Here is a 27,390-nt window from a genome sequence, read left to right as displayed (position 1 = left end):
TGTGTTTGTTCTGGAAACTGTACGGGCTTGGCAATAATTTGTATATGCATTGTACTCCTCTGCAGTCTGATCAGGCTAGAGCCCCAGCTCACAAGGGCCATGGGAGTGCGTGTGGGATGTTCATGCCACTTAAGGAAATGGGGGACCAAGCTGAAAACCCAGTACTGAGGGATCTGAAGAGAACTGGGCAGATCTAGACTCCCATGACATCTGTTACTCCAGGCGCACCAGCATTATTACAGACGGTAGCAAAATCAAAGCACTCTCGTCTGACTGCCTTTATGTTCCTAACGAGAGCAGAAGCAAAGGCGCGGGCACACTTGCTGTTTATGAGGTCGCGGCTGCTTGTTTAATTCTGAAAGATGAGTCATGACATGGTGAAGGAGTCTCTGATGGAGGCACTGGAGCTGACTGCACCCTTCTCACCCCTGCTAATGGTCCCTCCCCCGCCCAGCACTCTACGGTCTGAATTATTGATGGCGACTGTCCTGTATATGGGAGAGAGAAGCTGCCGTATTCACATCATTACATGCAAAGCTGTCTTGTCTTTCCAAAAACAACCTTGAGCTCTCCCCTCCGACTCAACAGCCCACATGTGTCAGGGAGCCGTCAGTCATGTACAACGACAGACTTCTCGCGGATTTTCAGGGCAGTTGCCTTGGAAATGGTCAGATCCCAGCTCGGGATGGGTTGTGAAGACCCTGGATGATATTAAGGGCTGTGGCTTTGTAGGCAGCTCGCCCTGGCTTCTACGGAGCAGGTTTGGTTTCTTTCTGTGTTGGTAGGAAAGTTCATGCTGTATGTCAGATGGTGGCCCCTGCATGTAGAGTCCTTCTTTTCCCCAACATACTGTTGTGAAAAATTTCCAACATACAGGAATACTAAAAGAATTGAGCCAATGTACACCTATATACCTACCATCTCATTCCTAATGGTTTTAAAGTAAGTTACCAACATCTTATACAACCCACCCTTAACTACTAACATTTGTATATTATGTTTGTAATAGCCTTTTACATAAAATGTTCACAAAGCATAATGCACATATTTTAAATAGACTGATTCGTTTTAGCAAATGCAGCAGCCATGGAATGCAAACTCCATCAAGATCAGGAGCCATCAGCACAAGCGATATCCTCATGCCCTCCCCCAAATCAACCAAGATTAGCGCATCATAGAAATAACATCACTTTGCAGGCTTTTATTTTCTCAGCATTTTATTCTTGAGATTCATGTCAGCCATCAGGATGATTGATAGTTCCTTCTTTTTTATTATGGAGTAGTTATTGCCACACAGTTTGTACAGTAAATAAACAAACTGGACTACTTGAAGCTTGGAGAAATAGTATGACCACCACCTTTATGAGCATGCTTGGGTAGCTTTTTGGGGATGTTCTCCTTCTGAGTAAAAAACCTAAGAATGGAACTGGGAGAGCAAGGATAGTGTGTGTTCAGTTTTCAAAGAAGCCGCCAGAGTAGTCTGTAATATAATCTACACAGTTTACATTTTAACCCATCAGGCCCCAGCATCCCGGTTGCTCACATCTTTTTAAAGTACGGCGCTCTGCTGGGAGTGCAATGGCGTTGCTTTGGCTTGTGATTTTCCATGATGAGCAATGGTATGGAGTTTTTTGACTGTCTTCAGTGTTCAAATCTTTGACTATTTGTAATTGTGCTGTATATTTTTTGTTATGTTTTTTTTTAAATATTCTTTGTGGTAATTTATTCACCATTTATCTTCAGATATGTCTTCCAATATTATATTCCAGACTAGAATTTGCCTGCTTCTTTAAAAAGTGCCTTTGATGAGCATAATGTTAAACTTTGAACCAAGTCTAATTGAGCCATTCTTCATCACTTCTAAGCCAAATGCAACTTAGCAGTTTTCCTTCCGTTACTGTTTCCTGGGACCCTCTGTAATAGTCCTCTTTTCACCACTATAGCAAAGCCTGTGACACTTGTCACTTGACAAAGAAGTGGGCTTATGCAGGTCACAGTTCTGGAGACTCAAGGACCTGAGTGAGCCCACACTGACTTTGCAGAGGTGGAGACCTTCTGCTGAACCCAGGCAGTCCTGTGTGTGCAGGAGTAGGCAGGTATTCACATCTCAAACAACGAGAGCTACCCCACCCTTCATGACTTAGACCTCCCAAGAGGCTCCACCCTTTCAAGTTTTCCCATCTTGCAGCCATGAATTCCTGCTACCATTGCTTAAATTCCTGTCGGACCTGAGAGAGACTCAAACCATGTCACATGCACCAGTAAGGGATTTTGCTTCCTGTGAAGTCTTGAAGGGAGTCTACAAATTTTTCTACAGCCTTTATCATTTGCTTTTACATTTTAGATCCCTAATCCACCTCAGGTTAGCGTTCGTGTATTATAAAAGATAAGCATCTTTTACATTTTGTTTTGTATATGTAAGTGGTTTTGCCTGCACGTATGTATGCAAAATGGGTGTGTAGTGTCTACAGAGTCCTGAAGAGGTCAGATTCCCTGGAACTGTAGTTATAGACAGGTGAACACTGACATATGGGTGGTTGGAACTGAAGCCAGGTCCTCTGGAAGGGCAGCAAATGCTGACCTTAACTGCTGAGCAATCTCTGCAGCCTAAGTGATGAGGTATTGGTACCAGATGTGCTGGTACCATCTGTTGAGAACCCTTTTTCCCATTAGACTGTTTTGGAACCCTTGCAAAAAGTTAATTAGATGTCCAAATTATGAGTCTTTGTGTGTTCGTTAAATGTATATGCGTGTGTATGTGTGTGTGGTATGTTTGGTGTGTGTTTGATGTGTGTGGTATGCACAGTTTGTGTGTGTGTGTGGTGTGTGTGGTATGCACAATGTGTGTATGTGTGTGTGGTGTTTTTGTGTGTGGTATGTTTGGTGTGTTTGTTGTGTGTTGTGTGTGTGGTATGCACAGTGTGTGTGTGTGTGTGTGTGTGTGTGTGTGTGTGTGTAGTGTGTGCTGGCTTGAGCTCAATATCAGATAACTTCCTTGATCACTCTCCACCCTTTTCCACTTCACATGTGTGTGATGTGCACATGCATATGATGTTCACGTGTGGAGACAGAGGCCGATGATGGGAATCCTCCCTGACTGTGAGGTCTCTGTCAAACCCAGAACTGACTGACAAGGCTGGTCTCATTAGCCAGCTTGCTCCATGGATCCCATCTCTGCCTTCTAAGCCTGACATCTCAGGAGGGCTGACACACCCTCCTAACATCTGTGTGGGGCTTGGGGATCCAAACTCTGATCCTCATAACGATGAGGAGCCCAGCAAACACTAACCTCTGGACCATGTCCCTAGCCTGTCTACATTCTTTTGAGATGGGTCTCTCCTACTAGACTCAGACCTTATGGATTCAGCCATGCTGGCTGCAGTGAGCTGTCTCCCTATTCCTCCAGCACACATGGAGCAGACTGTGCCCACTGCTCCCTGGTTTTACTTGGGTGCTGGGGGTCTGTCTGAACTTGGGTTCTCACATTCGTATCTCCTCAGCCCCATGAGTCTATTTCCTAACCCAGTTCTGTCCTACGGGGCTGTCTGTACTGGTATCATATTGCCTGCTTATGGGAGCCTAATGGTTAGGTTTTGAAATCATGTAATGTAAATCCTCCACTCTCTCTTTCAAGATTGCTTTGACTATTCTAGGTTTTGCAAGTTTTCCATGTGAAGTTGAGAATCTGATATAATTTTATAAGGGGAAAAAAAAGTCCAGCTGGGACTATAGTTAAACCGAAATTGAGGCTGTGCCTAAACTCAGGGGGAAGTGGCGCCTTCCTAGGGTTTGTTTTCTTTTCCATGAGCATGGGAGATCTTCCTGGCTATACAAATTTTTATTTTTTTCTTGGCAGTGTTTATTTTTTTTACAGAGCTCAGATTTTACTTATCTTTTGTGAAATTTATTTTTAAGCATGTAATTTTTGAGATTTGTTAGATAGCTAGTTGTCTCTCACTATAACAAAATGCCTGAGGTAATCAACTTAAAAGAGAAAGGGGCTATTTTAGCTCATAGTTCAGGTCCATGACACATTGGTCCCACGGCTTTCAGACTGTGATATTGGAGCACAACCTGAACCAAAATGTTCAACTCACGGATTGAGAGGGAGCAGAGAGAGAAGGGGAAGGGGCCCAGTCCAGCCCCACCTGTCATCACAAGGTCCCCCCCCCACACTGTGTAAAATTAGCGATGAATCAAAATCCTCACCTTGTCTCTTCTGTCACTCAGCACAGTTCAGAACTTAACTTCTCATTGGCAACAGCCCTTTCTCTAACATCTGTAGAGAGAAAGCTTTTGCTTTTGTTTCCTACCTCTTAGGAAATGTCACAGAAGCCTTGAATTTTCTTTCCAGAGAAATGTACACACACACACACACACATAGCAAGAGCTTTGTGCAGAGCTTTAAAACTTTGAGGGGCCTTCCAAAGGCTGCTTGTCAGCCTTTGGGGCCTGCAGACCTCTATATAATCCTTGTTCTGGAGCAGGGCACTGATGGAGGACAGTTATCTCCTCCGCCCGTGTCTTTCCACCCAGTGCAGCACTCAGCTGTGTCCAGCAGCTCCATAAGGACCCATGCACTGAGTCCTCAACAATGCTGCAGCCCTCTGCAAGTCTGGCCTCTCCTCCCGAGCAGCTGATGCTCGGCAGGCCAAAACATCCCACACCCCTTGCTCTGCCCAGGACAGGTTAGCACCAACTTACGGAGAACAGGGATATGTCTACAGGAAGCCACAATTCAGATAACCAGAATAGTAGGATCTTAGGGCCAGGGTGGGTCAGTCACACACGTGGTCCAAGAATATCTAGGGGCCCAGAGTGTCAAAGGACTGATGGAGATACTCTGGTGGCATTTAGCACAGAGGCAAGGGTTGCCAGTCCTAAATCCCTTGACCTTTTCAGAGTTTTCTTAGTGGAGAAGGGATTGGGAACTGTGCGATTCCCACACCCTGAATCTTAGCTGCTCTTTCCCCTTTGAGGGACACAGCAGTGCAGCATTTTGGCTGGGGCCATCAGCTCTGTCACCAGAGTACCGCCTGCCTCCCGTTGCCCAGGGCACTGGAGGAGCTCCAGTTGGCAGTCCCCTGCAGTCATCACTGAGCTGGGCTGAGCTTCCCACTGCCCCAGTGAATGTCTTCCAAAATGGCTCCATGTCCCACAGAGAAATAGGAACTTGCTGATGGCAGCATTTCAGGACTCTCCTTTGTCTTCCTACACAGCCATGTCACAGGGAATGCATTCCTCCACTGTCACCTCCAGTGACAACCCAGAGGTCACCAGCACAGTGACACCGTGTGTGTGTGTCTTCCTTCGCAGGTGCCGAAGGCATGGGCAGCAAACTGTCTGCACCTGGTGGCAACTCCTCAGTGCGGTCCCCCAGCATGGAAGAAATCCATACAGCATACAAGCAGAGAAACCTCTCCCGGGCTCGTGACCTGCTCAGAGAGGCTTGTGAGGAGAGCGAATCCCCGCAGGAGAAGGTAGGGTGTGTGCCTGCCCCAGGGGAACTATTCTGATTATATGGGAGACTGTGTGATAGGAAGTACACTTGCCTGCGTGTGCACATAGAAGCCTGCATGCGTAGGGGGATACACTTTCCTGCGTGTGCACATGGAAGTCTGTGTGTGGTGGGGGAATACACTTGCTTGTGTGTGCACATGGAGGCCTTGTGCGGTGAGGAAACACACTTGCCTGCGTGTGCACATGGAAGCCTGCATGCGGTAGGGGGATACACTTGCCTGCGTGTGCACATGGAAGTCTGTGTGTGGTGGGGGAATACACTTGCTTGTGTGTGCACATGGAGGCCTTGTGCGGTGAGGAAACACACTTGCCTGCGTGTGCACATGGAAGCCTGCATGCGGTAGGGGGATACACTTGCCTGCGTGTGCACATGGAAGTCTGTGTGTGGTGGGGGACACACTTGCTTGTGTGTGCACACAGATGTCTGTGTGTGGTGGGGGAATACACTTGCCTGCGTGTGCACATGGAAGTCTGTGTGTGGTGGGGGAATACACTTGTTTGTGTGTGCACATGGAAGTCTGTGTGTGGTGGGGACACACTTGCCTGCGTGTGCACATGGAAGTCTGTGTGTGGTGGGGGAATACACTTGTTTGTGTGTGCACATGGAAGTCTGTGTGTGGTGGGGACACACTTGCCTGCGTGTGCACATGGAAGTCTGTGTGTGGTGGGGGAATACACTTGCTTGTGTGTGCACATGGAAGTCTGTGTGTGGTGGGGACACACTTGCCTGCGTGTGCACATGGAAGTCTGTGTGTGGTGGGGAAATACACTTGCTTGTGTGTGCACATGGAAGTCTGTGTGTGGTGGGGAATACACTTTCCTGCGTGTGCACATGGAAGTCTGTGTGTGGTGGGGGAATACACTTGTTTGTGTGTGCACATGGAAGTCTGTGTGTGGTGGGGACACACTTGCCTGCGTGTGCACATGGAAGTCTGTGTGTGGTGGGGAATACACTTTCCTGCGTGTGCACATGGAAGTCTGTGTGTGGTGGGGGACACACTTATTTGTGTGTGCACATGGAAGTCTGTGTGTGGTGGGGACACACTTGCCTGCGTGTGCACATGGAAGTCTGTGTGTGGTGGGGACACACTTGCCTGCGTGTGCACATAGAAGCCTGCATGCGGTAGGGGAATACACTTGCCTGCGTGTGCACATGGAAGTCTGTGTGTGGTGGGGGAATACACTTGTTTGTGTGTGCACATGGAAGTCTGTGTGTGGTGGGGACACACTTGCCTGCGTGTGCACATGGAAGCCTGTGTGTGGTGGGGAATACACTTGTTTGTGTGTGCACATGGAAGTCTGTGTGTGGTGGGGACACACTTGCCTGCGTGTGCACATGGAAGTCTGTGTGTGGTGGGGGAATACACTTGCCTGCGTGTGCACATGGAAGTCTGTGTGTGGTGGGGATACACTTTCCTGCGTGTGCACATGGAAGTCTGTGTGTGGTGGGGAATACACTTTCCTGCGTGTGCACATGGAAGTCTGTGTGTGGTGGGGGAATATACTTGCTTGTGTGTGCACATGGAAGTCTGTGTGTGGTGGGGACACACTTGCCTGCGTGTGCACATGGAAGTCTGTGTGTGGTGGGGACACACTTGCCTGCGTGTGCACATGGAAGTCTGTGTGTGGTGGGGAATACACTTGCTTGCGTGTGCACATGGAGGCCTTGTGCGGTGAGGAAACACACTTGCCTGCGTGTGCACATGGAAGTCTGAGCCTGACAAGATGTCTTCTGTATCGTTCTCCACCTTATTTTTTTGGATGTATTTACTTTTACTTTATGGAATTTTCCTGCAATGTATATAAGAAACACCATGTGCCTGCAGTGCTCAAGGAAGCTAGACGAGGGCTTTGCATCCCCTGGAATTACAGACAGCTGTGAGCCGTGATGTGGGTGTTGAGAACCAACTGAACCTGGATCCCCTGCAATAGCAGCAAGTCCTCTTAACCCCTGAGCCATCTCTCCATCCCCCTTCACCATATTTTTTGATACTGGGTCTCTCACTAAGCCTAGAGCTTTTCATCTCAGTCAGAGTAGGCTGCCCAGCAAAGCTCCAGAATCTCCCTGACTCTGCACCTCTAGAACTAAGGTTATAAACATGCACCAATGCTTCTGGGCTTTCTATGGGTACTGGGCATCCAAACCTTTACCCACTGAGTCACTGAACCACCCCACCACACACTTTTGTTTTTAACAGAGCCTCGTGTATCCCAGGCTGGCTTCTAACTATGTAGCCAAGGCTGACCCCAAACTTCTGATTCTCCTGCCTCCACCTCCGGGCTACAGGCATGCACTTGCATAGAGGTTTAAGATGCTGAAGATGGGCTAGATGCTTGGTGCGTTCTAAACCAGTGCTCGACCGAATGAGCTGCATCCCCAGCCTGTGGGTTGTCTTCTCATTACCAGAGACTTCATGGGGCTCCAGTATTCGGGAATGCCTTGGTATGCACATGCGCAGAGGATGTCATTCCTTTCCAGTCCCTTCATCAGCAGCACACGGTTTGCACATGCGCAGTGGACATCATTCCCTCCCAGTCCGTTCATCAGCGTCATGCCTTCACCTTCCATGTCAGATGTAAATGGATGTAAATGGTTCAGTTAAAGAACCAAATGCCATCCGCAAGGTTTATCTACAGATTTTAATCTTTCTTCCAACAGAAAAACAGCTTGTACTCAACATTTTTTTTTAGGAAAATAAAAGCAAAGAAAACCAAAAGGAAGAAAAACTCAGCATATCCCTAATATACACAAATACTCCTCTTCACTGTCTCAGTGCGTTCTCTTCCAGCCCACAAGTCGGGGAGGGGGGTTACCATTTCTGATAATATATAATGCATTGTGTATATGATGTAAATACAGATACTAGTTTGCATATACTTCTTGTTTGCTTCTATTATATCAAGAATTTTCTGTGGGGTTGGAAATTCATTGCAGACATCACCATCAGTGGCCGCTTAATATTCCATGTGGTAGGGAGAACAGAATTTAAACTTAATCCATTCCTCCTGACTAGATATTTGTATTATTTCAAAGTTCTAACCAATAATGCTATATGGGAATTTTCACCTCGTCGTTTTCTTTTTGCAAGGCCATTTTCTTAGCATGCACAGCTATGCCAAATGGAAAGTATCAGTATGAACATTTTCTCTTAGCAGATTACTATAAAATAATGAGTTTAATTTTGACATTTTCATGCATGATATTGAAGTTTTTGAACAGATGCCAAACTCTTTGCTGAAAAACAAGTCCAAAATATCCACCCCCCAACACCAGTAGCTCAAAGGGGATAAGAGATATTACCATGGAAACACCTCATCAAAACTTTGTTTGCATTACCTTGGTTAGCAAAGGCTTAATCCATTTAATTAAAAGTTAGAAATGATTCTAGCCTGCGCTCAGAAAAGTAAGAGACTGGGGGACAATGAGCACCATTGAGATGACATTTGAATTCGCGATGTACATTACAAAGGACCACACCTGGATGTGGGAGATAACCTACGTGTTCAGTCCAAAGGATGATAAAGCTATGTGATCCTCAGTGCTCCTGGACCATCGGATGCTGCACAGAATAGCCAAAGCATCAGAAGATGTCTCATCGCAATCTAGAAAGCTCTCCAGTCTAATTTCAGTAAATAAGCAAATAATGTCCGCTTCTATTAAGAAGGGGGAATGAAACAGGGCGGTGGTGGCTCATGCCTTTAACCCCAGCACTCGGGAGGCAGGGGTAGGCGAATCTCTGTGAGTTCGAGACCAGCCTAGCCTATAGAGTCATATGTGAGTATATGAGTTCCAGGACAGCCAGGGCTGTTATACAGAGAAACCCTGTCTAAAAAAGGAGGGGGAGAGATGCAGGTATGTGGTATACACATGCAGGAAAAACGCTAGTACATATAAAAAAAAATAAAAAGAAAGCATTTAAAAAAAAACAAAGGGAAGATCAAACAGGTATGCTTTTCAACATTCCCCCCACTGTATGCAACTGAGAACTCTGGACATCCCATGGACAGCAAGGAACATTTTGACACTGGAGAGAAGAGACCTGCTAGTGAGTTCAGAGCTCAAGAAAAACTTGCTGATGCTTTTATAGGGGTCCTTTTCGCCTTTTTTACATCCCAGGCTAACCCAGAACCAAACCAGCACAGAGACTTCAAGGAAAGCCTCTGTTGTTGCAGCTGTCAGTGGACCAGGCAAAGGCTGCATGAGAAGACAGGAAGCCTAGAGGCAGCACCCAACCACGCCACAGCCCCTCGTCCACCACTCTCTAACCCTGCCAGACAGTAAAAAGCTGCCCCAGTCATCCAAGAAGACTGTGGTGACCAGGGGTGCTAACCGACACTAGGTGGTTATGTAATAAACCCCCCACTGTGACCACTGGAAACCTAGGAAGCACAGGAGAACTTCCTGCCCAACCGGAACCAGGAGTCCCATCCCACTGGTATCATCTAACTCTTGAGTTTTTTTCTGGTTTTCAACCCCATCAGGAAGTGATGACTCCATTCCACTAATCACCTACCAGAGCTAACAAGAGTCCAAGGCCAAGACTCAAATAAGATCCCAGTCCTAAAATACATTCCCACTCATCTCCAGAACCTAATAAACAGTCTCTGCTTGGGAAGGAGAAAAACAGCAAACTGGTGGGGAAAAAGGCAACAGCAGATGCCAGCAACTGAATGAGTCAGATGTTTGAAAGCTCTGACAAGAATCTAAAACAGACAGAACTCTCCAGTGAGCAAACACAAGCATGCTTAAAGCAAAAGTAAACAGAAATGAAAGGCAAATTAAATAGAAATTTTAGAGCCTCTGAAAGACAAGAGCTGAAGTTTTCTTTTGCAGGCAAATTCAACTCTAGAACAGAGGAGACAAAGGAAAGAATCCCTACCCTGATGGTCTGAGGCAAAGGACAGAGAGAGAGATGGAAAATAAACAAACCCTCAGGGGCTCGAGAGATTTTAGCTCAACTCCTGTCATCAAAGTCCAGAAGAAAAGACACTGAAGTATAGTTAAGAAAACTTAAAACTCCCCCAAAGTAGAGAAGCCACCTACAAGCAGAGTGGAGAAGCTAGAGGGTCCCCAACATAACTCAGCAACCTGCGGTCCGCACAGGTCATGCACAAACCACTATTGTGAAAATAAAAAAGTATTGGAAACAGCCAACGAAAGCTGTTGCCTTAAGGGGAGAAACAATACGAATGACGTCATCCGACACCATGGGAACCCAGAGGAAGTGGCACCAAGTACTAAAGAGAAGAAGAAAAAGTGTGGACCTACAATCCCATAACCTGGAAAATGGCTTTCAAGAAAGAAGAGAAAATAAATACATCTGGAATTGAGGAAAACAAAACAGAACCAATGTCTGGAAGGCTTCCCTAATGGAACAGCTCAAAACAGCAAATAGCAGAATGAGAAGGTTGGGATAAACAGGAAAAGGAACACAGTGAGAACAAAGCATCTGTGGATACATTTTGTGGATACACAGAACAGATTGCTACTTTGTCCTTAGTTTGTCTTTAAGTTCTATTTAACTCCAGAAGCAAAAAGGGTAACATCCCTTAATACAGCTCTTAATACAGGGGGAGGAGTTAAAAAAAACAAAGCAATTTTCTAATAAATGTAAGATTTTAATACATCACTAAAACTGATTAAAAAACACTGAAAACAGTATCTTCTGGTAAGTTACATATCTAGAATGCAATAGCTGAAACAAGCATGTGCTACCTATAACTGGATACGCAGCTGCATGCCTTTAATCTCAGCACTTGGGAGGAAGAGGCAGGCAGATCTACAGAATTACCTACATAGGTTCATAGTGAGAACAGTCTTAACATAAATATCAAAGCTATACAAAAGCTGTATTTAAAAAAAATACTATAACCTATTAAAAATGAAATTCAAAATCAAGCTGCTCACAGAAAAAAACTATGAAGATAGAGTAAACAAAAACAAACAAAATTACACGGCAAACTTACACTTTAACATCTACAGAATTATATTAAATATAAATGATTTAAGTCCACGAGCTTAGTTCCAGTTAGGATTTTTTTTAAAGAATCAGAAAACAGATTAAATATAATGATGTGTACGTGTGTGTGTGTTTGTGTGTATATATGTGTGTATGTGTGTGTGTGTTCTGAAAGTAATTATATGGAAAAACATAGACCATGCAAACCTTAAGCAAAAGAAAGCAGGAATGGCCATGTTAATATCAGATAAAGCGAGCTACAGAGCAGAGAGAATTACCATGGGTGGGGAGGGTTAACAACTAATAACAAGGTTCTGAATCCCTAAGATCGCAATCTGCAGTGTTTATGCACTGGATTGCAGAGGCATGAAATTTGTGGAACAAAAGCTATGGTCTATCTGAAAGAACGAGCTATATCCACATGGTTGCAGGAGTTTGGGTGTTGTCTCAACAAACGATAGAACAATCAAACAGAAAGCAGTCACGGTTGCAGAAGAACTCAATGCGACCATCACTAATAGGTTCTAAAGGGCATCACCCAAAGCACTGTATCCCACGGCACAGAACGCACACTCTTCAATGTCCACAAAACATAAGCCAAGATCGACCGTGCCACGGACCGTGAGCTAAACCTCAGCACACTTCAAATGTTGGAATGAGATATCATGTGTTCTCTAACTTCAGTAGGATTAAAATAGGAGTCAAGAGCAAGCGGTAATGAGAAAATCTCCAAATACTTAGATGTTAACAACATACTTCTAAATAATCCCTGGGTTAAAGATGGGAATCTTTACACATCTAAAACACGCTGAATTGGGTCTGGAGAGATGGCTCAGTGGATAAGAACCAAAGTTTGGTTCCCAGCACCCACATCAAGCAGCCCACAACCTCCTGTGCTCCAGGGGATATGGCACTCCTTTGTGGGTTCCACAGGTACCTCCATTCCCATGTCTACATATTGACACACAGACACACTTACATACACTCAATTTCCTGCAAGATCAGGATCAAGGCGAGGATATTACTCTCAATATAATTCTGGAAGTTCTATTTAAGAATAATTTTAATTACTACTCATGGCAAGAGAGATGCAATAATCACAAAAGTGGTTTCCCATGGTGAGACTTTATCTTGTAGACTCTAGCACAGTGGTTCTGAACCTTCCTAATTCAATGACTCTTCAGTTCCTCATGTTGTAGGGACCCCCAACCATAAAATTATTTTGTTGCTACTTCATAGCTGTATTTTTTTATTGTTATGAGTCATAATGTAGATATTTTTGGAGACAGAGGTTTGCCCAATGAGCTGTGACCCACAGGTTGAGAACCCCTGCTCTAGATGCTCTGTCCCCTGCAATTTTTCAAAATGTGGAAAATTTGAGTGTGTAACCTGTGGTAGTGGAGACTGTGCTCCTGCACTCCTCTGAAATGGGAAAGAACGATTAGAATCATAATCAATACGGTATTATTCAATAGACCCTCTTGATGTTCAAGCCAGGGAAATAAGGTGAAGGAGTTAAATAGAACTTGTACAGATTTGAAGGGAAAACAAACCATCCTCTATTTGCAGATGGTACAGACTTCATAAAAAGTCTATTAAAGGAAAATAGATAAACTGTATATTGCCAAAATTAAAAATTTTAGCACCAAGAATCACTCTGTTTGGAGGCAAGAAAGAAAACACACAACCTCCGAAGAAGTATTTGCTAACTGCATCTCTAACATGGGATCCATTCTGGAAGACAGAACCTGGAGGAGTGGACATTAAAAAACAAACACTCCACACTCAGGCAACACACACACACACACACACACACACACACACACACACACATCACAGGCTGGCTTTTTCCCTCCTTGCTTCTTGTTATGATGAGGTAGAGAGTTCTGGCAAAGAAGACATGGAGAAGCAGAGCTATCTACCTCAGGGCAGTCAGGAAGAAGAGAGGAAAAGAGAGAAGGGGAGGAGGATAGTGGAGCAGGGACAGGACACCCCGGTCAAGGGCATGTCCCCCAGTGACCTCTTTCCTCCCACTGGTACTGCCTACTATCAGTCTACTCCATTATGGGCTGGTGGGTATTCATCCACAGCCTGACAGAAGTGTAAGAGATTAGTGGCTGGCAGAGTTGGGGTGGCAGAGTGGCTGAGCCTCCAGGAGGTAGCAGGGGGCAGATTTCTTGGCAAAGGAAAGTCCTGGGTAGCATGAGTCTACATCGTTCATGCATGACGTCTGATGTCGCATAACTGGTTTTGAAACCATGGACAGTTATGAAAGACGTCTCCGCCAGCATAAAGGGGGTGAAGGGTAGTTGAGTCCTCTCTGCTCTATACTGTGACTTCTGTAATCTCGAATTATTTCACAGCAAAACAAAAAAAAAGAGGTTTTAAAAATGAGGACAATATGATGCCATTTTGCAGTAATTGCAAACTGACAAAAATGAATCAATTCATGGTGTCTGCAGTCAGGGTATTGAGTCTTCCTGGCAGGGCAGAGACTGGGGGTGGGGAGGTGGGGCCGACACAGTGGGAGCATCTTAACTCTTGGGTGTGATGGCAAAATGCCCTAACAGGACAACTTCAGAAGGGGAAAGGGTTTTTGTCTGCTTATTTTGTGGTTTGTGTTTTTGTGGGTTTCAGCCCATTGCCAGCCTCCTCTGTTGCCTGTAGGTGTATAATAGGCAGAGAGAACACCATGGCAGAGAAGGCACAGGGGGACACAGTGCTGCTCACCCTGGGGCAGCCCAAAAGAGGAGGAAGAAGGAGTGGGGAAGGGCACAGTGGAGCAGGGACAAGAGACGTGGATCAAGGGCGTGTCTTCTGGGGACCTCTCTTCTCCAAGTGGGAACACCTATTCGGGGACCAGCCAACTCTGCTATGAAATGAACAGCATATTAACCTGATGATGAGGTCAAAGTTCTCGGGATCTAGCCATCCCACCAGCTGAACCTTCTCTCAGCACAGGACCCTTGGGGACATTCTCTAGACAAACCATAACAAGGGGTTTCTGTGCTACGTTCCATTCCCCTGCCTGGGGGCCCATTCACATGGGAGTTGGTGGCAGTTCATGAAACAGAATGATTTCTTTCCCTGTAGATGTAGCGTATCACACGTGGTAAAAAGTACTAAAGAATCAGATGAAGACTAGAGAGAAGGCTCGGTCAGTAAAGCCCTTGCAGTATGAGGTGTGGGGACATAGGGGATAGGGGACTGAAACCATAGTGCCGAGGGAGGGGACAGAGGGAGGTGGATCCTGGAGACTTACTGGCCATCCAGCCTGGCAGAAATAGAGGTTCTGTGTTCAGTGAGAGACCTTGTCTCATAAGGTAAATGGGGCGCAGTAGAGGAAGATATAAGCCAATCCCCAGCCTCCACCCAAACACGCACCAGCAAGACCTTCCAAACACACTTGTGTGCACGCACACAAATAATTCGTTGGACAGCACACTTGGTTTTGTGTGGCTTCCCTATGAGCGTGTGCGCATAAACATGCCCTAGGAAAACCATGCGAAAGCCTTCCTTTATAGCGGAAGATGAGGGTGCAGAAAGAAGCTGGTCTTTTATTTTATATGGAATTAAAGACTTCAGAGCCACCAGGCTGTCTCCAGCCAGAGAGGCAGCTCCTTTCTTCCCTGCCTTCTGGGTCCCTCTTGTCTGTGGCCGGTTGTGACATCACCCATCACCCAGTGAGAATGGGGCTTTTAAGCCTGTGATGGACAGGCGTCTAGACAGCTCTTAGTCCTGTCGGTCAGTTAATCAATCTCTTGTGGCTTTTCTCTGTAACGCAAGTGCTTTCCAGGAATGGCTGGGCTGCAGGGCCCCACGTGGCCAGAGGAGTGGTGAATTCTTGTTTTCCAGTTGTATTTAAGCAAGTAGTTCCAGCCCCCCTCGCTTGCTTGTCAGACATACCATCTCTAGTCCCTTCACACCACTTCCAGAACCCAACCGCTCCTCCAAGAGTCCCTCGCTGCCCAGGAGGTCTTGAATGAAGAGAACGTGTGTTTCAGAGCCATACAGCATGCAGTTCAGATTCAGGGTGGCTCCGTTGATAATGCCACACCCTACCTAAGGGTTGCATGTTCCCATTCCCACCATGGAAATAGAGACAGACCCCTTGCATAGCTGTACTGAGAACTGCATGTCATTGCAAATGAAGCTGTCGTTGCAGTCAGTGCAGCACCCACTCTCTGAGAGTTTGGTGAGCGTCTCCAGCGCCCCACCTACCCATCCCTTCCTGCCCACCTGGCTCTGCCATACTTTCTGGAGACATTTGGTTTCTTAACTGTCCTGTTGGTTGCTCTGTGGTCAGCTCTGCCCCTTACACATACAGGACTTCCATAAACGTGCACAGAATCATGGACTGACTCCTTCCTACCTGGTCTTTCCTTGTGCCTCCTCCAACATGCTAAATCAAGATCGTGGGAAGCAGTCATGTAGGAAGGCCTGAGGTTTCAGTAATGCGCTCCCACACTTGTGTCCCCTTTGTGTGGGCGCAGGTCTGTGAGCTCCTATTCTGCCTACCTCACAGCTTTAGATGCCAGGGTAGCTGGAATGAAGTTGGGACTCAGGCAGGGACTGGTGTCTGCCCTATCATTTTCTTCCTTTGAACTCCAATCAAGAATCCTGCTGTTGTTTCGTCGTCGCTGGGTTCTGGTGTGTGGAGCCCCATCATTACTGACATCTATCTATCAGTAACCTGTGGGATGGTGTCTTAGTCAGGGTTTCTGTTGATGTGATGAAACACCATCACCGTGGAAACTCTTATAAGAGAAAGCATCTAATTGGGGCTGACTTATAGTTTCAGGGGTTTAACTCATTCTCATCCTGGCAGGGAGCATGGTGGCATGCAGGCAGACATGGTGCTGGAGAAGTAGCTAGGAATTCTACATCCAGATCCACAGGCAGCAGGGAAAGAGTAAGACATTGACCAGAACGGATTTGGGCTTTTGAAACCCCTAGTGACACACTTCCTCCAACAAGGCCACATCTACTCCAGCAATCCCTCCTAATCCTTGTCAGGTAGGGCCACTCCCTAATGACCAAGCATTCAAACCTGTGAGCCCACGAGGGCCGTTCTCAGTCAGGCAGTCCTCAGGGAGCTTGGCGCCTCCCCCTCTCTAAGGTTCACAGATCGTCAGATGGCAGTTGAGCTCCTGCTCTTGGCTCACAGTGTCCATCTTCATGAGCAAGTGGTTGACATCAGTGCTGTGAAAGAGGAATTCACATAGGCAGGGACAGGTTTTCTTCTTTAAAAAATATTTCTTGCTAATTTCTTACCTATATAATATGTTAAGTCCCTTTTTACCCCCCCCCATTACCCTTCCTATTATCCCCCTACTACTCCCACTGAACCTCTTCTCCTCCCCTCAGGCCCCACTCCTGGTTTTGTCTTTTTCAGCACCCACTGGGTTTAATCGCTTACCTGAGCATGAGTGTTGGGTTGTGTTCTGGCTCCGGGGCACCTTACCAGTGGCTGTATCAAAGTAGAAAGATTGCCCCTCCTCCCCCAACAACCTATAACTACCAATAGGTCCCAGGAATTGTGGGTGCATCATGAGCCCTTCCCCATCCACAATGGAATGTTGGTGGCCGCATCTCCTGCAGGTCGTGTGCAGGTTCCCACGGCTCTGTTGGTCCGTGAGTTCATGGTTGTGTCGTGTGCAGAAGTGTGTCGCGGTGCTCCCTCCTTGTCTCTGGGTCTTATAGTCTTTCTTCCTTCTCTCCACGGTATCCCCAGAGCCTCAGAGAAGGTGGTGTGTGTGTGTCTCACTTAGGCCTGAGCACTCCACAGTCTTTGAAAATTGGAATTTTTTTCTTTTTTGGTCATTTTCTTCTTCTTTTTTCATGACACTCATTATGTTATTTTTTATGTGCATTGGTGTTTTGCCTGCGTGGATGTCTGTATGAGGGTATCAGATCCCCTGAACTGGATTTACAGACAGTTGTAAGCTGCCATGTAGGTACTAGGGATTGAACCTGGGTCCTTTGGAAGAGTGGCCAGTGCTCTTAACTGCTGAGCCGTCTCTCCAGCTCCAGAAAGTTGGATTTTCACTGCTGAGCCTCCTTTCCAGTCCCAGGTTTCTAAACTGCATTAGGGAAGTAAAAAGAAACAGGAATTGCCAATAAAGTTTTATTGAAGCTGAATGAATGTTCTCCAACTTACAGTGGTCTGGCTTCATTTTTGGACTTTGTAACGGTGGGGAAATAATATGCATTCAGGAATAGTCACACCAGATTTTGGATTTTCCCTGGGGTATGTGCAATTCTGTCTGTGACACGGAGCAACCATTCCAAACACAACTCCAGGTGCAGTGTTGCTAAGCTGTGGCGTCCTGCAATGGGTCAACTCCATGCATTGCACATGGTATTTTCAACCTATGGGTTTATGCCCAAGTATAAGTTGGAAAGCCTTCCCACGTATATTAAAAGCATTGTTTCCACATGTAATAATACAGAACTCTTGATGGACTGGTTTCTGTTTGTGTTCTAAGCTTGTGAAGCTGAGTGTGGCTGTCCACTCTCCTACAGCCTTGGTCTAAGCGTGGTGCGCCAGCACAGGGAGGGTGTTGTCACCCTGGACGCCTGAGCCACAGTCTTGCCGGAGACTCGGAGAACTGTTGGAAGTGACAGAGCTGGCCTCACTAAACCCTGTCCCGTTTTGACCAGGGTCAGCTGCTGAGCATCTCAGCAGCCCACGGAGATCTGGAGACCGTCCGGTTCCTGCTCACGGAGAAGCGCGTGGAGCTGCCGATGGAGCCCACTGATGATAACCCAGCTGTGGTGGCGGCGCATTTTGGACACACCGAAGTAGTCCATGAATTGCTGGAGTCCTTATCAGGTAAAGTGCTGTGTGTGAGCTCGGTTACCACCGCCTTTTCTGGAACACAACCGGAAGCACACCCTAAGGCAGTCTTTTCGGACCAGTTTCTCTCACCTAGCAATATGCATTGAAAGTTACACACTGTCTTTTCATCACCCAGTATCTAACCCTTTCTATGGCTAAACAATACTCCGCTGAAAGGCTATACTGTGGTATGATGCATTTGTAATTTGTTTCTGGTGAACTCAAGGTGTTCTAGTCTCCCATATCTCCCCTGTAGTTTTGGCTCAGCGATGAGGGACAAGCACCAAAAACATCACTACAACAAACAACAGGTTGAGGCAGGCTCTGGGAATGATCTTTAGGCGTTGGGCCTTTGATGTCAAGGCTGGATGCTGTAGAAGAACCCTCGCATGGTTTGATATTCTGTAATTGATACCTTGAATTTTTTCATAATTTTAAAACCAACGGCCCTACTGTTTCTGTTCTGTACCGGGGTCACAATCACGGAGTGGCCTCGTGTGGGTGTATCTATATGCATTGAGGTAGCTCTATCTCAGTGGTTCCTCCCAGCCAGGGTTCCCGTGTGTGCCTGGAGGGCGAAGGACCTTAGGGATAGGAATCAGTAGAGCTTTAAGAAACTTAAAAAGCAGACTGGATGAGATGAGACAGGAAGGCACGAAGGAGCTAAAGGATGACTCTCTTCAGGGCTCCCATGATTAGCTCTGCGTGTGATGTGACCCTGGGGCTAGTGTAAGAGGGAAGGGGAAGGCATCTAGAAAAACTACAGCAATTATGGGGAGTTCTTTCTGGCCTTATTCACCACGTAGGCATCTTTAATCCATCAGAATCACAGGGCACATACCCTTGGTACTCAGGCTTCTCTTGGCGCATAAGCCGCCTATGATAATGTAGAGAAGTGTTGGATGCAAATTCAGGGTAAGAGCTCTCTCCACTTGGTGGAAACATCACTGTCAATCAGAGCTAGAATAGCTGTATTTTCTTCCTGGCCAATGGGAAGACGAGATGAGTGCAGGGAGCAACTGGTACCATCTAGCCACACTGTCCCTCTGCCCTCTCACCCCTCCAGGTCCCTGTAGCCCCCAGCGGCTGCTGAACTGGATGCTGGCCCTGGCTTGCCAGCGCGGGCACTTGGAGGTTGTGAAGTTGCTGGTGCTGACGCATGGGGCTGACCCCGAGAACTACGCTGTCAGGAAGAATGAGTTCCCAGTCATTGTGCGTTTGCCCCTCTACGCAGCCATCAAGTCAGGTGGGTCCCCTACACTAAACCCTGTCCTGCGAAGTGTCTGACTTTTCAGTGTGGCGCTCTGGCTCCACCCCCACCACTAACTCCAGTGGCCTGTGGAAGGACTTCTGCGTCTCCTTCGTTTCTGTGTGTATGAGTGTAAGTGAGTGTGAGTGTGTGTGTGTGTGTGAGTGTGTGTGTGTGGTGCATATGTGCACACTTGTGTGTGGAAGGCCAGAAGACAACCCCAGCTGTCGTGCTTTGGGACAGAGAGGGGAATCACGCTTTTGCCTAGAGCTTCCCTGGTCATTTCAGATGGCCGGCTATCCAGCCCCACGCATCCTCCTCTCCCTCCCTGTTTCTAGGATTACAATCTTACTCTATCATGCTCAGTATCTTTTTCATGTGGGTTCTGGAGATGAAATTTGGACCCTCAGAAAGCACTTCGCTGACTTAGGCATCTCCTGGTCCCCTTCTCAGTTTCTTCTTCAAAATAGCTGTTCGTCCCTTCTAGTTTCCCCAGTGGGTGGCAGGGACCCACAATGGCAAGTGGGACCTCGTGGGCAGAACAAAGTCCCATAAGCTCTTGCTGCCAGGAATTGGCACATCTGGGGAGTAACCCAAAGCCTGCTCTCTTGCACCAAGGCCCCACCAAGGAGAGATGACCTCTGGGACATCTGGACTCCCTGAGCTTCTCTGTGCTTTTTCCATCAGGGAACGAAGACATTGCCATATTCCTGCTTCGCCACGGAGCCTACTTTTGCTCCTACATCCTGCTGGACAGTCCTGACCCAAGCAAGCGCCTGCTCAGGAAGTATTTCATTGAAGCCAGTGCCCTGCCCAGCAGCTACCCCGGGAAAACAGTGAGTGACATGGCCTGTGGGCAGGATCTGGGACACAGCTTTTGGACAGGGCTTTTTTGCCATGTTTCTAAACGGATTAAGTAGGTCATATTTTTTTTTAATTTTCCCTTAAACTTAGTAAGGTTTTAAACTATGCAAGTAGGATGTGCTCATAAACAGCGAAAACTCTAGGGCGATGCGGTGAAATGGATTCGGCTGCTCCTCTTGTATTAAGTGATCTACCAACCTAGGAAGGATCCCTTTATGAACTTCCATAAGGGAATCTGTGAGAGCTTTGTGAGCCAAGACCAGGAGCTGGGCATGGTGATACAGGCAACTGGTCGCAGTGGCACAGGGAACTGGGCATGGTGGCACAGGGAACTGGGTATGGTGGCACAGGGAGCTGGGTATGGTGGTGCAGGCAGCTGGTAAGGTGGTGAAGGCACAGGCTTGTGATCCCAATGACTGGGGAGTCAAGGGACAGGAAGATCAGGAGTCCAAAGTCACCTTTCACTAAGTAGAGAGCCCAACGTCAGCCTGGGGTACATGGGATCCTGACCAACAGCAAGCAAACAAACAAGAAAAAAAAATGACACCATTTATATTAGCGGCAAGTTGGCTTTTTAAAACACCAGTCAGCATCTCCTCAACTCAGTCTTTAGTGTACTTGAAGGCAAGGTGGTCTCGGTCCTTCTCTTGAGGACATGCGCGTGGGTTCTCTCTGGGTTCTGGGCTCTGCCTCTTCTTACGCAGCCCCATTTGCTGAGGTATGTCTGCTGACATAGGCTTGAGCTCCTGAAGTGAGTTGCTTTGGAGCCAGCCGCCCACAGCATCTGAGCTTCTCTGTCCCACACCTCGGCCAGCTCTAGATACCCCACCCTGAACCTTCTCATTTTCCTATCCGGGGAACACAGCTATCAAATGTTTTCATTTCCATGTTTTATTAATAATACTATTAAATTTTCTCATGTGCTCATAAACTATTTATATCCTTGTAATGTGAGCAGCCTGCGGATGCCTATTGATTGTTTTCCTGAAGCATTAGCTTTTCATTTTCTCACTGGAAATCACATGTTAGAGATCTGAAGCCTTTGTGGGTCCTGTGTGTCGCCAGTCTTTTCCCCAGTCCTTTGTTTGCTTTTTGCCTGTTTTGCTTGTGCTGACATAGATGTGAAGACAAACAGCCATATAAGTTTATGTCTTCCTTTACTGGTTCTCTGGGGTCTGGGGTGTGTAAAGGGGGGATTTCCAGTCAGGTGTTATGTAAATATTCTGCTAGAGACTCTTACGGTATTTTTTATCCATTTAGTTTTTACGTTTTAAGGTTTGGTTTTTCTGCTATTCATCTCTGTGTGTTATGTGAGGGGAGGGAGCTAGCTCTCATATCTCTGGCTGGACAGCCAGTTAATCCAGCACGGGTTCCAGGAGAAGGGCTGTTGAGTGTGGTGGTGAACGTGTCTGCAATCCCCACTTGAGTGGGAACATCTTCAGTTTGCGGCTAGTCTGGGCTACACAGCAAGACCCTGGCTCAAATATAAACTACACCACACTAGTGAAAATGGAGCTTCTTTTCTCTGGGTTCAAACATTACAGTTGGCATTTCCATATAGACATTGGCATGTGTTTGGGGCTTCTGAGGACTGACTGGTACACAGGGACCAGCCCTTCCTGGTACAGCCTTGCTGTTTGAATACAGGTGTGTCGTTAAATCCTAACAGTCTAACAATACAAGCTTCCCGTTCTTTCGTTTTTTCTGAAGTTAATTATACGCATTCTACCCTGCACAGTTCCCACAGGCACCATTTTCATCGTATCAAATAAACGCTTTAGTTGTGTTCACGCATCTGTCCTAGTAACGGAGCCTGTTGCCTCCTTCAGCGGCCGCATTGACCGCATCCCCTTCACATCAGTCTAGGATGAGTTTCCTGAGACTTCTACTTGGGGTTCTCGGATCACCCTATTTATGTATCTGTATGTACATTTTCTAGCTTCTCCCTAATGGTCTTGAATTGCTCTTATTTTTGTGATCTTTTTATTGCTTCAGCACTGTTTGAAAGGGATGTGCATCTGTGTGGTTGCCATCTCCTTTTCCAGCCTGATGACTCTGGGAGGGGAAGAGTACCAGCTTCCCTTACTAATTATAAGTCTGAGTTCCTTCAGACTGAGTAATTTATCATGAAAAGAAGACCAATCTCCCTTTCCAGTGTGTGTATAATGTGTTTAATCCATGTCTGTACATCACTAGGAACAATAAAAGCTGGACAGTCATATTGCAAGCAGGTACCTCTCCTGTGTCTTTGGCTCTAAGGTCTTAGTGGCAGTGAATTATGATCCCTGGCTTTGAGCTTCTTGACAGCAGGCCCTTGTTATATTTAGATTGGTTTGGTTTTTGCTTAGTGGTGAGTTAAAAAGGCTGCTGAGTTAGGCTAAATCACATTTGAAGCTATGACATTACATTAATTCATTGATTGAATAAGTGATGGTGGTTATTGCTGACCCAACCATGAATTCTTGCAGGAAATACTAACTGGTTTGTTTTGTTTTCTATGGCTGGATTCGAACCACTGACATTCTATTTACAATTTTTACATCTTTGATTGTAGATAAATTGCTCCTCAGTTTTGTTCCTGTTGTTTTGTTGAGGTTTTCATGTAGCCATTCTTGCTTCTTATGGAGGTTTGAGGAGTTTTTCATTGTTTCTCTATAGATGTTTCATGAGTCTTTATTTTCGCTTCCTTTGAAGCCTTCAGTCACTTCCCTTATATTCAGTTGAGGAGATTACGTTTTGGCAGATCAATGTGCATTCCCTTCAGATTTTGGATGTGCCGTTTAGTGCTCATCTATGAAGCACACTTCTATATATGTATTTCTTTCCTTTTATGATGTTAAGCAGGTCAATGTTTTCTCTTTCAAACTTTAGCAAGACACCTAGTAATGGCATTTCAGTGTCCTGTCAAGGAACTAAATTTTATTCAACCAGTCTTCACACATCCCTCTGTTAAGTTTTCTGTGGTTGATGATGAGGATTCAACAAGACTCAGGACTATTCTGAACTCCAGGGTTCATCATTGCAGCTTCTTGCAGCATCTTATCTGTACCCAAAAGAGAAAGACGAATAAATGCTTGTCTCATAGGCATGCTTGGCAAGAAAACATGGTTAACATTTGCAACATTTTAATAGCAAGACTCAGCCATGGCAAGTGGCATTATAATAGACATTGCCTGTTAATTGTGGAGCAGTCAGCCTTCTGTATCCTTGAGGGTGAGTTTCAGGACCCCAGGAGATGGTCCCAAAATCCACAGATGCTCAAGTCAGTCATGTGAAATGTCCTAGTATTTCTGCGTCATCTATACACTCCTTCCTGTATAGTTAAGTCATGTCTATATGGTTTAGAATGCCAAATACAATGCAAAGGGGGAGTCATTGGTCCTTACAATGTAAAATTTAGGGAGAAATGACAAGATATAAAGTTTGTTCATTACACATATGACTTTTTAAAATTAATTTTGATCTGGAATTAGGTGAATCCACATGCAGAGAGGGGCTGCCTGCAATTCTTTTTCAGATGTCTTGAGTTGAATATTTATTTTTCTGCTTACCTTGCTGATCACATTACTTGCTGAACAAGCCCCTTATACACTATTTGTCCTTTACCAGAATCTGAAATATGAATATAGAGACATGTCCTATATCAACATAAAAATGCATGTGACTGTGTGTACATGTGTGTCTCCTACTGCTGCTGAGTTCTACAAGGTTGCCTCACATATACAGTTTGATGTCAGATAGCTATGTGCTGGCTAGCGTCACCTGAGCGGAGGGAACCTCAATTGAGAAGATGCCTCCATAAGCTTGGTGTGTAAGCAAACAAGCCCGTAGAGTGTTTTTCTTAATTAGTAATTAATGGGTCCTGGGCTCTATAAGAAAGCTGCTAAGCAAGTCATGATGAGCAAGCCAGTAAGCAGACAAGCCCGTAGAGCATTTTCTTAATTAGTAATTGATGGGCCATGGGCTCTATAAAAAAGCCGCTAAGCAAGTCATGATGAGCAAGCCAGTAAGCAACACCCATCCATAGCCTCTGCATCAGCTCCAGCCTCCAGGTTCCAGCCCCGTTTGAGTTCCTGCCATGACTTCTTTCAATAATGAACTATGATGTGAAAGTGGAAGCCAAATAAACTCTCTCCTCCCCAACTTGCTTTGGTTTTGACGTACTGTCACAGCAAAAGTAACCCTAACTAGAACAGAAATTGGTACCAGAAGTGGGGTATGGTTGTGACAGATCATGATGTTTTGGGAAGGATTGTGGAAGCACTTTGGAACTTTGGGAAGAAAAGCCATTGAATCCTCAAAGCTTGATGAGCTGTTCCATTAGGGCTTTAGATGATAAGAATGTTGAGAGAGATGCAGAGGATGGAGGCCCAACTTGTGATGTTCTGAAGGGAAGTCTGAGAGTCACTTAAAGACTCAGTTGGGAACATTGCATACTTTGAAATAAGAATCCGTGATTCTGGTCAGCTAGGGCTGAAGAATCATCTGTAATGAACCAGAAACCAACATTACTGAAGTAAAAAATCTTTGCTTTACTAGGACAATTGATGTTGGTTAGCTGAAACTGAAAAAATTAGTGGTTATTAAGAAGAGACTATCATCACTGAGGCGAAATCTTGGAAGTGTTTCCTCCGAGTCAGCGCACAGAAGCTGCGTTCCAGAGGTAGCCAAGCTTGTACCTCATGCTGCCAGCTAGCCTTGGTCATGTGTAAGAGTCAGCAAGGTGGTGCTTGTTTTGAAGTCAAGAAGGGGAAGCTGAGGCTTGGCAGGGTGTGACAGAGCTGGGGTCCCTGAAGAGACCCCAGGAGAGGTTACTGAGGAAAGCGCAGTCCAGTTCCAGCAAGAGATCTTAACATTCTGGAGGTGCCAGTACCATGGCTTAACTACCAAGAACAGCAGCAATGGTGGAGTGGAGACAGCCTGAGTTTAGGAGATAATCTGTGTGTGCTCAGAGGGTAGAGCCAGAGAAGTGATCTAGGCCCTTTGGAGGAGTCCTGCAGATTGTGAGTAGATCCCAGACATCAGACAAGAGTTATTTACATGGCTGGAGTTTGGTTTTACTTTGTTCAGATTATGACCATGCCCTGGTTCTTTTCTCTTGAAATAAGAAAGTATTTAGCTTATTTTTTTTATTTTTATAGGATTCCACTTGCTTTGGTCATGATGTGTTAGCACAGTAATAGTAACTCTAACTATGACAGAAATTAGTACCAGGAGTGGGGTATTGTGATAGACATGACCATGTTGTAGACTTTGGATTTTAAAAGAGACTTTGGATTTTGTTTAAAGAGACTGAATTATTAAGTGTTTTTTTAATATTTAAAGAGTATAGAACTTTAAAATTTGAAATGCTTATATTGTAATAGATATTATTAATGTGTGATTTTGGGGATGAACATAGAAAAGTTTAACAGTGAAATGTTTGTGTCAAGTTGACATGGTGTCTATTATACTGGCTAGTTTTTTTGTATTGTTTGAGACAACTTGTAGGCATCTGAGAGGAGAGAACCTCAATTGAGAAAATGCTTCCTTGAGCCTGGGCTGTAAGCAGACAAGTCTGTAGGGCATTTTCTTAATTAGTGATTGATGGGGGACTGTCCCACACATTGTGGTTGGAGCCATCCCAGGGATGGTGGTCCTGGGTTCTATAAGAAAGCAGCTGAGCAAGCCGTAGTGAGCAAGCCAGTAAGCAGCACTCCTCTATAAACTTCGCATCAGCTCTGCCTCAATGTTCCTGTCCTGACTTCTTTCAAAGATGGACTATGATACGGAAGTGTTAGCCAAATAAACCCTTTCCTCCCCAACTTGGTTTTGCTCATGACGTTTTATCACAGCAATAGTGACCCTGACTAAGACAGTCTCCTTAGTCCTCTGGATATCTCAGTCCTAGAAATGGAGTCTGAAGCCTTCTCATATGGACACATCATACTCTCTCGTTTTCATCAACCTTGAGTAGATTTGCTGAGACTTCTTTTAGAGTTATGTTTAACTGTATGTATGGGTGTGTGTGTGTGTCTGCTGTCTCTCTCTATGTATGTGTGGGTGTGTCTTGCTATATATAATGCATCACTGTGTGTATGTGAGTGTATCTTATGTGTGTGTGTGTGCATGTGTGTGCATTCACATACACACACAAAGTGTATCTGTCCATACAGAACAGAGACATTGGATTCTCTTGAAGCTAAAGTTACAGGTAGTTGTGTGCTATCCAGTGTGGGCGCTTGCAGCTAAGCTCAGGTCTTTGTGAGAGCCATCTCTCCAGCTCCAGTCCTTGAGACTTTATTTTCTGGTCTTCTGGCAACAGCATACAGTGTTAAGCTCATCTGAGTGTGTGTGTGTGTGTGTGTGTGTGTGTGTGTGTGTGTGTCCCGGCACTTCCCATTTGCACGGGACCTCCCTAGTGGGGCATTCTTTCCGTCTCTTCTACTACATTTATTGCTACTTTATTTTCACTGTTCTCTTATTCTTACTGGTTTCCTTGTTACTAAAGAAGATTGATATCCCAACTTCCATATCGTATTCCCTTTCTATAAGCCTTGTTTGCATTATCCCCTATAAAACAGGGAGATGTCAGTGCCGGCACAGAGGCAATCATGGGCTTATCACTGAACTTGGCCTGCCGTACACACTCAAAGGGTTAGTTGTTGCTGTTACCTTCGTGCTGCAAAAGGAAATGGGCTCCTCTATTCCTGAATTCATGTAGTTACTGATTGTTTTCCTGCTCTTTCTTATCTTATTAGTTCGTGTTGCACAACGTGATACTGTATTGCAGGGAGTGCTGTATGTCTTCCAAGTGGAAATATTAAAGTACAAAGACATTGCTATCAGCCCTCTTGCTGCCCAGCAACTAAGACAGTATCGCTGCCCAAACACCCACATCTCCTTCAGGCGTAGCTCTCCCCAGATCACTCAGTTTCCGAAGCAGGTCATGCAGGTCTCATGATAGTGAGTGGGTC

The 27,390-nt window shown here is 45.7% G+C and overlaps 1 protein-coding gene across 1 annotated transcript in view; it reads left to right on the top strand.

The window, feature by feature from the left end:
• Positions 1-27,390, top strand: part of Lrrk1 (leucine rich repeat kinase 1) — a 136,381-nt gene that overhangs the window by 41,031 nt on the left and 67,960 nt on the right. Inside the window, exons 3-6 of the mRNA XM_075952355.1 lie at positions 5,317-5,480; positions 18,144-18,315; positions 19,388-19,567; positions 20,258-20,406. Of these exons, the coding sequence (XP_075808470.1) occupies positions 5,317-5,480; positions 18,144-18,315; positions 19,388-19,567; positions 20,258-20,406 (665 nt within the window). The remainder of the gene's footprint in view (positions 1-5,316; positions 5,481-18,143; positions 18,316-19,387; positions 19,568-20,257; positions 20,407-27,390) is intronic.

The sequence above is a fragment of the Microtus pennsylvanicus genome, chromosome 18 (genome assembly GCF_037038515.1).
Source record: "Microtus pennsylvanicus isolate mMicPen1 chromosome 18, mMicPen1.hap1, whole genome shotgun sequence".
Taxonomy (NCBI): Eukaryota; Metazoa; Chordata; class Mammalia; order Rodentia; family Cricetidae; genus Microtus; species Microtus pennsylvanicus.
This window is presented reverse-complemented; position numbering and strand designations above follow the sequence as displayed.